This window comes from Buteo buteo, chromosome Z (assembly GCF_964188355.1).
Source record: "Buteo buteo chromosome Z, bButBut1.hap1.1, whole genome shotgun sequence".
NCBI classification, from domain to species: domain Eukaryota; kingdom Metazoa; phylum Chordata; class Aves; order Accipitriformes; family Accipitridae; genus Buteo; species Buteo buteo.
In genome coordinates this window covers 58,145,634-58,159,871 of record NC_134204.1, presented here as the reverse complement: position 1 = coordinate 58,159,871, position 14,238 = coordinate 58,145,634, and the positions used below count along the sequence as shown (strand labels likewise).

Genomic DNA, 14,238 nt, shown 5'->3' with positions numbered 1-14,238 from the left:
TCTTATTTTTGTTGATTTTTTTCTTCATCTGTAGTTTTTAGCTTGTCTACATGTAACTAAATTAATAGGGCACAATCCATCCAATATGAGATTTTATGATTGGCCTATGTGTAAATATTCTTCTAAGCATTATGTAGTTAACACTTATGAAAGCACACTAAATGAAAATATTGCTTTACAAAAGTAACAGACTTAAGTTGTTTAACTAAAAAGAGTTATGATATGGTTGAATTTCGTATGGATTCAGCACGCAGAGTTGTGTTGTAAAATGCTAAGAGAGTAAACATTTTTGAGATTGATTAGATTTCTTTGATTGCATCTGTCATTCATTATAACTTTAGTATGTCTTGGGTGCCTGATTATTTGTTACAAAGGAATGCATAAGGATTGGCTGCAAGCATAGATTCAAGCTGCTGTCTCACCTGGTGTCTCTATCCTTAATCTAACTCCTAGGAATTATAAGTGTTTAAATTAAGGAAAGAAAAGGTCCAACTTCTAAGTTTGAAACTGTGGAAAGTTTGCAGTGGAGAAGTACTGACCCTCTGACGAGATATGTGAAGTGCTTTTCTGCCTAATTGTGTACCGTAGTTCTGTAATGTAGCTAGCTAATGTAGCTAGACCAGGTGGGGTTTTTTTTCATTTCTTAGCTGAAGTGGATTTCTCTGAAGAGCACATTGTTGGTCGAAGTGGTATTAGAAATTCTAGCAGTGGGCAAGTTGCACTTTAGAGGCCCACAACTACCATCTCCCAACTACTTGGAGTTGTGGAGGCTGTGAACCTGAAGGGACCCTCTGCTGAAACTTCCCTATTTGAGAAGTTCATCTGAAGGGAACAACAGACTTTTGTGATGTGAAGTACAGACACAAAGACAGTTATGCAGCAAATGTTTTGGTTTGACAGGTGATAGGCCTAGAAAACAAACCAAAATGGCAAGTAACATGTCATCGTGTAACCCCAGCTGGCGATTAAGCACCATACAGGCGCTTGCTCACTCATCCCCACACCACCACTAACCCACCCACGCCCTCCCTGCAAATGGCATGCGGGAGAGAATCAGGAAAAAAGGTAAAACTCATGGGTTGAGATAAAGACAGTTTAATAGGACAGAAAAGGAAGGGAAAATAATAACAACAACAATAACAGAATATACAAAACAAGTGATGCACAATACAATTGCTCACCACCCACTGATCAATGCCTAGCCAGTCCCTGAGCTGTGGTGTCCCCTGGCCAACTCCCCCCAATTTATGTACTGGGCGTGATGTCATATAGTATGGAATACCCCTTTGGCTCCTTCAGGTCAGCTGTCCTTGATGTGTCCCCTCCCAGGTTCTTCTGTACCCCCAGCCTCTGCTGGCAAGGCAGCATGAGAAGCTGAAAAGTCCTTGACTTAGTATAAACACTGCTTAGCAGCAACTAAAACATCAGTCTGTTATCAACATTATTGTCTTCCTGAATCCAAAACACAGCACTATAGCAGGTACTAGGAAGAAAATTAACTTTATGCCAGCCAAAACCAGGACACAACACTAGAATTACCAAGAAGTTATTCATGCAAGTCTTTTAAGGAAAACATTTGTTCTTCTGCCATGATTTCAAGATTAATTGCTGAAGCATGGATAAAACCTGTTTATCTCCAACCTGGAGTTTGAGATGTGCCAGACTGGAAGTGTGCACAAGCTGTGAAGTCTGCTCAGGTTGAGGGGAGCATGTCTGCACTGTGGCTCCCAAGTACAGGACTGGGGCTGGTTCGTACTGATGTTGTAGAGCAAGCTGTGTTTAGCCTTCCCCAGGGACTTCTGCTGTTAACTGCAGTGCTGAAAGATGTGTCTCTGTGTAGCAGAGCTGGAGTGCAGCGTTTTGACTGGTTGCAGCTTGAGTTCTTTGACAAACAAATTTGGGTTTGTTTCATTGGAGGCTGTACAGCTGAAGCTCAAATGAGTTTTTCATGGCTTTTATGGGAAGTGGGCAGGATTTGTTAGACCTTCTGCTGAGCTGGGCAAACTGATTTGCCCAGAAGAGCTGAGGATAGCAAAGTAACAGGAACAAAGTAGCTTGCTGGTACATAAGTCTGGCTAGAAAAGGAGATAGCAACATCAGAGACCCCATTCATGAATGTCAGGCTGACACTGGCTCCTATTTGAGTGTGTGAGAAATCAGACCTTTCCAGGCTGTCATGTGGGCATAGCAAACCTTTGGGTAAAGGAAATGCATGTGAAGTCTGTAGAGCCCATCTTGGTATTGCTTTACAAAATAAGTGGCCCTCTGTTATGAAGAGGGCCATCTGGTAGTAGTTTTCAGCACTGATCATGGACTCCTTGAAGGAGGATCTGTAGATGCCAAACTTAGTCACCTCTGCTGGCTGCAACTGCTGTTGCACAGAAAGCTGGTGCCTAGGACCCTGGGGGACTTGAAGCAGGGGAGTTCTGGCGTGCCACCATCAGAGAGGTATGGCACCAACTACAGGGCAGTGGAAGAGAGGCCACATGCAGAGTGAGGAAGGGTCAGGTATGACATCAGTTCCATAATTTTAATGGCTCTGTAAACAGAAGTACCATAGCAATAAAAAACTTTACACTCCCAGCTGCATGGAATTGAGCTTCTGAACCTTCAGTGTATATACTACAGCTTCGGTTAAGAGGGGCTTTATAGCAACCAAAACTCAGTCCTGATAACAACATTGTGTGGGTTGGTGCCTGATGGGGTATCACTCTTTTCAGTTTAATCTGCCTGGATATCCCTTTCAGACTGATTGTGCCTACCGATTTAATTCACACACACACAAAAAAAAAAAAAAAAAGAAATAGGGCAGGAGTGCAGAGACATGTCTGAAGTTTTCAGACAGAGAAAACATTCAACAAGCATCTGAAATTTAACTTGGTGCTGATTGGAGAACAGATCCTACTTCTAACCATCATGTTGTAAAGATACTGCTGTTTACAATCAGAACTGAGTTTCATGTTTGTTTTGTGAACTGAATTTATTGGTGTTTGCAAGACGTTGCTTGGTCAGAAGCTGACATTAAGTTCACCAGTCTTCAAAGAGTTCCCAAGTTACATCCAGGTGTTTTTCTTACAGTTGAAATAATAGTGCTATTCATATATGTCACTGGCAAGTATACACACGCGATGTTTCTCCTTGTTATGCTAATCAGCTTTCATTATCCAGTAATGAGGTTACATCTGAGTTTCCATTTTAAGAAATAACCAGCATATTTCTGCCATGCATACTTCAGAATATGATTGAATACATTTGCCCAATTTTTGTAATAATTTGTGCCTAATTCCTCTGAGTAAAGGGGGAGTTTGGGAGTGTCCTAAGCCCCATGAGGAAAGCATATTAAAATAACAGAAAAAAATACTCCAAAACATTTTCCATATCCAACACATCTCTATTCTGTATGCACTATTTTTTTGAACGTTACAGCTGTCTTCTTATACAGTATTGCTTTAAAACAGTAAGCACTACGAGCCACATGCCTAACTGGCTGTGTGTTAGAATAAATTGAGTTCTAAATGCATGAGATCTATAACATGCTGTTGTAAGTAGCCCCTTTAATTGTCCTTGTAACATTTTCTCTGATATTGCTGTTGAAACTCACAGAGAAGGTGACTGCACTGTGTATGTTTGTGCACATTGTGATGCCTGCTGATAACAGTGAATTTTTCTGTCTGGTCCCCACTAGGTGACCTTAAAACAATAAGCCATCTGCATCTGGGAGTGTTAATTTTTGATGAAGAAGCAAACCACAGAAGGCAGTGAGATTCAGGAATGTGGTGTGGGTAGCTCCTTTCACTGTTTCTGTCAATATTCTGTCCTTTAATTTTTTTAAATTACAGATATGTACAATCTGTAACTGCAAGTGTAGTGATGCTGATACGCAATATCTGTGCTTTGCTACAGATATTGCAGTGGTCTAAGTAATTACAGCTTTACAAAATAAGTCATCTTGCTTTTCTTGGAATAATATAGTTTGTGAGAGAAAATAACAAATGCCATTTTCCATTTTCATCACTTGTACTCTAATTAGTTTCAAGACAAAAGCTTTGTGCCAGTATTGTATAAGTGGATACACTTTTAATTCATTGCTGCTTGCCAGTATTTCTGACGTGGCTAGATGGGTGTTGGCTGTCTGGATTTGTACCCAGATCACTGTTAGGATAATTCCACATAAACTGAGGCAAGCTGGGTTCTTGATGCTCTCAGTTGTTTGTTATTGTAATTATGGTAGGTGACTGAAAGCCTATCTTTGTTACTGTTACTTGTTTAACAGTATCATCTCTTGGGGAAGAAAGTATCAAAGTTAAGTGCTAGTTATTGTAACAAGGTTTAGAAGAGTGTGGATTTTGTTACCGGAAGAGCAAGAGAGTTTCAGGGCTATTTTGCATAGTTAGAAGCACCTTTACATGACACATACAACTTTGTAGATAAACCACTACATCTTAATGCTAGTGGGTGCATGTTTATTCTCCCTGAGAAGTGTGAAACCTCTCTAAGTCCTACAACTATTTTGGTCGTTGTTAACCTTGCCTGGGGAGGTAATTATTGTGTATCTTGCAGCCCAATTTAATGGAAGTGAGAAACGGCAAGCATCTCCTTCTCCCTCAAATGACCAGCACAGGCGGTTAAGAGCACCTGGAGGAGGCTTTAAACCCATCAAACATGGCAGTCCAGAATTTTGTGAGATCCTGGGAGAGAGAATAGATCCAACTATTCAACTGGAAAAACAGATGTAAGTAAGCAGAGTAATTGCTCTCTAGCAGTTTGCCTCCCCACTTATAGGAGCAGCAAATGTCCCAGATCCTGCTGTCCAGCTCCCACTCCTCAGCATCCCCTGTTAGTGCTCACAAAAAACTTTTCTTATTAATCCTGCAAAGTGTAAGTAACTTTTTTGTGGGTCAAAACACTGTTAAACAGGAAATTCGTCTCAGGAACAGTGAGTTTTATCTGCTGAGTATGTGCAGTTATTCCACTTTCAACCATGTTGATTACATTGCACTATAGAAAACAGGTCTATATCACATATATACAAATTGTGCTTTAAAGCTGCACAAATTCCATATCTTTGTGGCTGCATAGCGTGTTTCCAGTACCTCAGACGTGTCATGCATCTGGCTGTAATACTGCTCCAGGGAGAGACTGATAAGACCACTTACAAAGCTTTCACAAAAGAGACTGTTATTTCTAATCTGTTGGTGTCAAATTTGAGGGTGGTATTTAGAGGCAGTTTTATCAGCTCCAAACTAAAGTTCTGGGGTAATTCCCTGGAGTGAATGTCTGGTATCCACAAGGGTGGCCTCTGTCCTGCCTCGTTACCTTTCCTTGAATCGTTTGGAGGGACTGGCTTATGTGATGGAATGACCCACTGTTTCCTGTATTATACCAAGGGTGCAGCCCCATAGAAGGGGCCAGAATTCCCTGTTACACAAAGAAAGAAAAATCTTCTTGTGGAGCAGTTTACACAGGTAACACTGATATTTGTGAGCACTGAGAAGCCAATGGATTCACACAGTAAAAAGTAAGGAAGCTGTGTATTGAATCCCTGAAAACAGTCCCACTCCAGACACTGTTATTCTAAGTTGGATGCAGAATTTATTTTCACAGGAGAGGGAGGGCATAATTTAGCATGAGTGTGAATGTGCTCTTTGTGAGAATACTTTGTTCCTGAATGGAAGTGGTATTGAAAGGTTAGCAATCCTTTTGCGCTTTGCATCCTCAGTAGGAGAGAATCCCCTCTGTCAATTCTGTCTGAGAGAAGGTAGTTCCTGAAATTCCTTTTTCTTTGACATTCTATTTTTATGTGCAATATTTGGAAACTTAAGCTTGAAACAGAGAATAATATCATTTGCATGGTGTTATAGTCCATCTAATCAACCTTAGTCTTTGAACCATCTGCTCACTGACAGATTATATACTTATCTCCAACAGAGGAAGTAGCAACCACTGTTGTGAAATCACTCACTGATGCTGTTAGGTAAATGCCTAAAAGGCTACAAATTTGACTGTAAAATTTGGTCCTCAGATTTGGGTAGTTCCCAACCCCCCCATTGGGGAGTTGTTCACTATACCCCCAAAAAATATATTTAAAATACTGCGGGGAGTTGAGCATCTGTTAATTAACTTGACTCATAAATATACTCTTTTAGTGTAACTATATAACTACTCTTATAGTGTAACTATATAACTGCAACTGATAATAACAACTGAAAACTGCAGAGCTAGTTTTGCTTCCTTTAGTTATTCAAGTGTTAATCACGAGATTCTTTTTGTTTCTTCATTATGCAGGATCAAACCTGAAATGAATGTACAGTTAACAATAATGTGTCAGCAAATGGAAGAGTTTAGATTGATTGTACCTTAGAATATCCATAGTCATTCAAACTGCTCAATTTTTAGTAGTATGAGACCTCTCCACAGCACATGCCAAAACATTCCATCTTCCTCTACAAAAATGGAGTCTGTTTTTGTAGAAAGGAGTACAAGATCTAGAGGAAAGGAAGCATGCAAGCTGACAAGTGGATAGGTAGGTTAGGAAGTTTCCCAAACAGGCAGACATACCAAGGTGTGATAATATATCAAGAAAATACCTTTAGTTGCTTGTGATTAAGGAGTCTCTAACTATGAACTTAGTGAACTCATGGACTCAGAGGAATTAAATTAATTTGTTCCATTTACTCAGTAATAGTGAAAAGAAGAAAGTATGTTCTGCTGTTTCCATTGTCTTACTGAAAGTGAATCCCTCCCACCCTTGTATACAAGATCTGGTGACTTCCTGTTTTGCTCTGACCAATTCAGAAACAGAGTAGTGTTGTGCATTATATGAGCTGTAATAACTGATTATACTTACTGTATAATTGATGCAGCTGTCCTGTCTTCAGTGGAGCTGTGGCCACTTAGTGGCTGAAACCTGACCATTGAGAAAGTAAGGGACTTCAGGAAGAACATTCTATAAACCACAATCAGGATGCTTTCAATCCTGGGAGGAGATCTCGATAAAGGTCAAAATGTGTGATTATGTTTGAATTTTGCTTTCAGGTTTGGATTGTGTGCTTATGTTTTCCAGGATATCTCAGAAGACATATATGTCTTCAGGTTTTTATGTCCCATGCTTTTGCTTTGGTATCTTTCACAACTTGTCATTTCACTGTTTTGTGGCCACATCATTGACATTTGAATCTTTGACCTTTCTGCACAAATACCTGTATGCTGACATTTCAAAAATAGACACACCCACAGCAAACAGACCCAATACAGTTGAAACAGCAAATTATTCAGGAACTTTAAGCTGATTATGGCACTATGCTTATCTCGCTAACTAGCTGGAATAGGAGCAATCTGAGTGTCCCATTTAAATGGGCATATGATTCACAAGCAATTACACTTTTGGGTACTGCTGTTTACTCTCAGCTGTAACCAAAACAACTTTGAGGCATCACTTCTGAATGAGATGTTCTCCCATCAGCAGTTGTCTTCATACTTCTATGCTTTTCTTCCAACTGTTTTAAAACCAGCTTTTGCTTTCTGGAACCAGCCCTGCATTCTTTTTCCATGAACCTCCCTGCCAACTGGGGAACACCAGATCTGAAGAGTATGTGAAATACCTCCCTCTGAATATCAGAGTCCAGGCTATCTCCCTGGTTTTGGCTAGGTCATATTTTATTTTGATTTTATTTGGCCCTTTGGGGGGAAAAGAATGAAAAAATATTTCTAGCTAATAGGAATAATTTTTAGACTCTCCCAAATCCACTTTTGGATTTACACTTAGTATTAATATTCTTCTCTTACACTCAGAAGACAAGCTAGTCTTTAAATTGCATGTTCAGAAATATCCTTTAGCAGTAAATATCTAATGTGAGATAGGGAGAACACTGCCTGGAAACATTTGCATCTGGGTGTCAATTTTATTTGTGAAGTGATGGAGCTGTCAGGGCCCCCCTTTCTAGCCTGTCTTGAATATACAATAGTATAACATTCTTTTTACCTTTCTGCAGTGCAACTTTGGTTGTAACCAGGCACAACGAATTTTTAATTTGAGCACCAACTTTTGTTTAGCACCTTCGTCAGATTTGATGATGGACCTGACATGAGCACAAGGTAGTTAAGAGCATGACTTCTGTCAAAGGGATCTGTCTGGTCTTTATTCACTTATCTTTTAGCTGGAACATCTCCTTTAGAGTAAGTTCAGCAGAGAAATAAAATGACAACAAAAGGAAGAAAATGTTTTTTGCACAAGGCCAGTGACAGCTGCTGGTAATAACAGACAGAGAGCACTTCTGATGTATGCATTATCCTGCTTAGGCATGTTAGTGTCACATCGTGCTTCAAAGTGCATCTGGTAATTGCAGGAAGAGAGAGATCTTCCTCAGAGATGCGATTGACCCAGTGCAGGGCCAGGCACATTACATCACTCGGGGAAACTTGAGGGAAGGGTCAAAGCATTTACTACTGGACTGCGAGATTTTAATTGCTGATACAGAGCAGCATGTGCTGGGGAGGTTCTTTGTTTGCAGTGGTCAGTTTAGTATAAAGGACCCACCTCTCCTCTCCCCATGTCCTTTCTTCCCTGAATTGATCACACCCACTTCACCAGCAATCCACCAGATATTTACTTAAAGCGCACCAAGTTGTCACAGCTGTGCTTAGAACAAGTGCCTTTGTTATAGATCTTCACACTTTATCACTTTTCTCCTTTCTCCAAGACTTATTTTAGCAAATCTTTTCCACAATTAACTGTTCATATTATTCAGATGTGATTTTCTTTTTGTTTACTTTTGTTTGTTTTCTTTTTGTTCTTTTGTATGTCAGTTGAAATACTGATATATCACAGGGATGAAATAGAGTAAATGTGTATATTGTGGATCCACTGCTTGCAAGATAGAGATTATAATGTGTTGCTCTGAGTGGGAATTTCTTGCATAAATATGTACACCAATCCTGTTGCATGCTCTTCTGATTTGAATTTTTTCCTTCAGCTGACAGGAACTACAGGCCTCCACAGGTTGTAAAGTTAAGTTCAGATAATGGAAGCAATGTGCTTTTTATCCATAATATGTTAGGTCTTAAAGATATCCATGTGATATTAACCATTATTCATACCTTAAAGAAACAAATTAGTGAAAGGAGTATGAGTCGGAGTATATGTGTATATTAATCTCTGTTCTTTTTCCTAGATGGTATCATGGAGCAATCAGTCGGACAGATGCAGAAAACCTGTTACGTTTATGTAAAGAATGTAGCTACCTTGTAAGAAATAGTCAAACAAGCAAGCATGACTATTGTCTTTCACTGAAGTAAGTATTTGTTAGAAAAATGTCATTTATAAGCCATAACTTCTCTAGTGCAAGAAGAGAAAATGATCCAGTCTGTTGCTGAACTGGTTCAGCTCAGAAGGGCATCCGGAGAGTTTGAGACTATCAGTCTGTTATTGTTGGGATGTCCCTGTAATGCAGAGGTCTGCCTTGAACTGGAACACACCTACTTTGGAAATGCAGTTCAGCTCCTGTTGTCCATTTTGTTATTTGATCTGTGTATTCTCTGGTATAGTAATCCTCTAGATATTTTCAAACATTGAAACGTTAATGGCACATGCTTCAGATATGTGTAGGCTTAAGTTTTCCCTTAAATTCTTTTAAGTCTTGGAATACAACTGTAGCGTTCACTGCATATCAAGGTGCCACGATTAGATCACTGGTCAGCCCGGACCATGGAAAGAGACAGATAACACACACAGTGTGAGCGCCAACTTCCACCTTTTATTGCGCAGTTAATTCCTTTTATACTAACAAGGGTAGACGGGATTACAGATACGTCATAGGGCTGCGACTAACCCTCCATCTTTCCGTGACATCGCGAGATCTTCCGAACACCGAACCCTACATACAACTTTTTTTTTTTTACGTATTTCACTTAATTCTTGCATCAGTATAGTGATATTTGTTATTAAACCAGAGCACAACTTCAGGAGGAAAAGGTGACAAAGAAATTTATATTTTGCAATTTTGGACATCCAGATGCCAGCCCTTAATGTCCTTTTTCCAGTTGTAGTCCCTTTCCATGTTGTTACTCCAAAGTTTTCTAAACCGTATTTCCTGGTGGTACTTATTTTAAGTCTCCCCGTAACTTGCACTATGGTAAGGTAGCTAAATGACTGCACTTCTCCAGTCTGTGTTTTCTGGAGCATAAGATTCTTTCAATGCTCTTCTGCCATACATTTGTCAAAACTAGTGCTGACTCTGGCCTCTTGATACAGTCTATTAATTCATCTACCAGCTTTCTGTGATGATGATCGTTCTCCAATGGCTCCTCCAAAGCTCACATAATCTTCTTAAGCCCATGGTATTGCAGTTAGAATTCATGTCCTATCCATTAGCTGGTGATCAATTTTCTTTTTTTCTAGGAGCTCTCCTGACATCCTGCAAATGCAATCAGTGTTTTCTCTCAAAGTATTTAGCTGAATAAATGTTCATGTTTTTTAACCACACTTAAGTTATCATGCAAACCTGCTTCCTTTGCTAGAAACCTACTTCTATTTACTTGCCATCTTGCTGACCATTACCATCTACGAACTATTGACAAAGTTATGTTTCATGCTGTTGTTCACATGTGATTTTTACTCACTGTCATACGGCTCTCTTCCCCTTCTCCCTCTGTTTAGGACACTGAGTTTATAATTCATTATTGTTTTCTAATCCTTTCCTTAATGAAGATGGTTTTCCAATCAAAGTAAGATTTTGAAGAGTTTTGGTAATTGTGGATATCTTGTTCCTTAAGCTCAAAGAGTTAAGTTACTGGACAGTTCTCAGGTTTTACTCACGATCCTTGGTTGAAGCATTTCCTCACAATCAGCCTGGTTTATGACTACTTTTAGCTGTGGAAGCTAGCCCTTCAAAGTGCAAAACACATGATACTATTTTGTGTTCTGATTCCCTTGCCTAGAGGGAGGGTATTTTGCACCTATACATGCTTACCATGAGGTCAGCCTGAAATACATTGCTTCATTTCATTGTTGTGCAGTCTTACCTCCTCATTACTATTTCACTTGCAGGACCTCCTGATGCCTTCATCTTTTGTTGAAATGTGAACACAGGGCGTGCCAGAGCCTTTCTCTCGTAATAGATGGCAGTAGTGGGAACAGCTATGTGAGGTGTGATTAAGTGGATGATCTGCCTAGCCTGGTGGCAGAGCTACAAGAGGAAGTAGAAAGGTTAAAGAGCATCAGGGAGTTTGAGAAAGAGATAGGCTGGTGGAACCACACTCTGCCCTCCCTTAGACAGAAACAGGAACAGCCACCAGAAAAAAAAAAAAGATCAAGGGGATCCTGTATCCTCCCCCTGCCAGGCAGAAGGCAGTAGCTTAAAGGAAAGGAGTGAATGGAGGGAAGTCCATGCTCGGGGTGGCAGACAAGCCACCTCCTTGCCTGCCTTGCCTTGCCAAGTGCCTCTGTACAACAGGTATGAGGCTTTGGATGTGGAAGGTCAGTTAATGATGATGTGAATGATGGTTCTTCTACAGCAGAGGTGTTGCCAAGGTCAGAAAGGCCTAATGCCTGTATCATGACCACCTCCACAAGGAAGAAAAGATGGGTTATAGTTGTAGGTGACTCCCTTCTGAGGGGAACAGAAGGTCCAATATGCCGGACAGGCCCACCTCTTAGGGAAGTCTGCTGCCTCCCTGGGGCCTGGGTTAAGGACATCAGTAGGAAACTTCATAGCCTGGTACAGCCCTCAGACTATTACCTATTATTGCTCTTCCATGTGGGTGGCGATGAAGTCACAACACATAGTCCAAGGGCAATCAAAAGAGACTTCAGGTCCTTGGGATGGTTGGTAAAGGAATCTGGAGCACAGGTAGTTTTTTCCTCTCTCCTTCCAGTTGTGGGCAGCAACACTGGAAGAAACAGATGGACCCAGTCTATTAATACATGGCTCTGTGCCTGGTGTCACTGCCACAATTTCAGGTTTTTTGATAATGAGATTGTCTACAGAGCACCAGGCCTGCTGGCATTGGATGGGATTCACCTTTCTCAAAGGGGCAAGAGGCTCTTAGCTCACAAGCTAGTGGGGCTCACTGGCAGACCTTTAAAGGAGACTTGAAGGGGGAAGGGGATCATATCAGATTTGCCCATGACAAGCTGTGGGACAACACACCAAGGTTAGAGGGACAGGATGCTAGCGAGGGCCCTCAGCCTATTGCTTTGAGACATACTGGGTACACTGGAGCACACCAGAAGTCTTAGAGATGAGCCAGAGGCTCAAGAGCCAACAGGGGAACACTGATGACATACCTCAGAGGAATTAAGGTGTGTTCCTCTAAGAAGGTAACATGGCTGACAGCCCAGCTGAAGTGCCTCTACACCAATGCATGCAGCATGGGCAACAGACAGGAGGAGTTGGAAGCCACAATGCTTCTAGAAAGCTACAACCTTAGTTGCCATTACCAAAACATAGTGGGACGAATCTCATGACTGGAGTGCAGCTGAACAGGCTGTTCAGAAGGGGCAGGAGAGGAAGGGGGTGAAGGGATTGCCCTCTACATCAAGAAATGGATAGATTGTGAAGAGCCTTCTCTGAAGAATAGCCATGAGCAGGTTGAAAACTTATGAGTGAGAATTAGAAACTGGGGAAACAAAGGGAACGTTGTGGATGGTGTTTACTACAGGCCACCCAGTCAAGGGGAACCTATTGTAAGCCTTCTTACTCCAGCTACAGGAGGCATAAGGCACGCAGGTTCTCATTCTGCTGAGTGACTACAACTACCGCAACATATTCTGGAAAAGTAGCACAGCGAGCTGTAGGCAATCCAGGAGACTTCCAGAGTGCATTGAGGTTAACTTCTTACGGCAGGTAATAGACAGCCCTACCAGAGGGAATGCAATACTGGACCTGACAGTCACCAATGCAAGTGAGCTCATCAGAGATGTCAAGATTGGAGGCAGCCCAGGCTGCAGTAATCATGCACTGGTGGACCTCACAGTCCTGAGGGATATGGGTCAGATGAAGAGTAAAGTCAGGACCCTGAATTGTAGGAAAGCAAAATTCCATCTGTTCAATCAGTTAGTCAATAGGACCCCCTGGTAAACTGCCCTCAGGGACAAAGGAACAGAACAGAGCTGGCAAATCTTTAAGGATGCTCTTCACAGAGCATGAGAGTTCTTGCTCCCTAAGTCTAAGAAATCAGGAAAGGAAGGCAAGAGACAGGCATGGATGAGTGGAGACCTGCTGGTCAAACTAAAAAGCAAGAAGGAAATGCACAGGGAAGCAGGACAGGTATCCTGGGAAGAGTATAGGGACGCTGCCTAGTTGTGTAGGGATGGGGTCAGGAAGGCCAAGGAGTAGCTGGAGCTGAATTTGGCAAGGGACATAAAGGGCTTCTATAGGTATGTCTGCTAGAAAAGGAAGGCTAAAGAAAATGTACACCCCAGTGAACACAACTGGCAAACTGGTAACAATGGACGAGCAGAAGGCTGAGGTACTTAACATCTTTTTTGCTTCAGTCTTCACTGGCAATCTCCTCCCACACCTCTTGAGTGGATGGACGTCAAGGGAGGGACTGGGCGAGCAAAGTCCCTCACACTGTAAGAGAAGATCAGGTGTGTGACCACTTGAGGAACCTGAACATACATAAGTCTATGGCACCTGACGAGGTGTATCCCAGAGTCCTGAGGGAATTGACTGATGTAGTTGCAAAGCCACTGTCCATGATATTTGAAAAGTCATGGCAGTCAGGTGAAGTCCAACCATATCCTGGGCTGCACAAGAAGAAGCATGGCCAGCAGGTCGAGGATGGTGATTCTACCCCTCTACTCCGCTCTGGTGAAACCCCACCTGGAGTATTGTGTCCAGCTCTGGAGTCCTCAGTACAAGAAAGACACGGACCTGTTGGAGCAGGTCCAGAGGAGCACCACAAAAGTGATCAGAGGGATGGAACACCTCTCCTATGAGGAAAGGCTGAGAGAGTTGGGGTTGTTCAGCCTGGAGAAGGGTCTGGGGAGACCTTATTGTGGCCTTTCATTGCTTAAAGGGGGCTTATAAGAAAGATGGGGACAGACTTTTTAGTAGGACCTGCTGTGATAGGACACAGGGTAATGGGTTTAAACTAAAAGAGGGTAGATTCAGACTCAATAGAAGGAAGACATTTTTTACAGTGAGGGTGGTGAAACACTGGAACAGGTTGCCCAGAGAAGTGGTAGATAACCCATCCCTGGAAACATTGAAGGTCAGGTTGGATGGGGCTCTGAGC

The 14,238-nt window shown here is 41.7% G+C and overlaps 1 protein-coding gene across 6 annotated transcripts in view; it reads left to right on the top strand.

The window, feature by feature from the left end:
- Positions 1-14,238, top strand: part of SHB (SH2 domain containing adaptor protein B) — a 97,173-nt gene that overhangs the window by 44,324 nt on the left and 38,611 nt on the right. For 4 of the 6 annotated variants that reach the window (XM_075021551.1, XM_075021550.1, XM_075021552.1 and 1 more), the window contains exons 4-5: positions 4,561-4,732; positions 9,171-9,290. In XM_075021551.1, coding sequence (XP_074877652.1) covers positions 4,561-4,732; positions 9,171-9,290 — 292 coding nt within the window. Of the gene's footprint in view, positions 1-4,560; positions 4,733-6,863; positions 8,095-9,170; positions 9,291-14,238 lie in introns of all 6 variants that reach the window. The other 2 variants (XR_012649125.1, XR_012649126.1) reach the window with 2 other exon arrangements.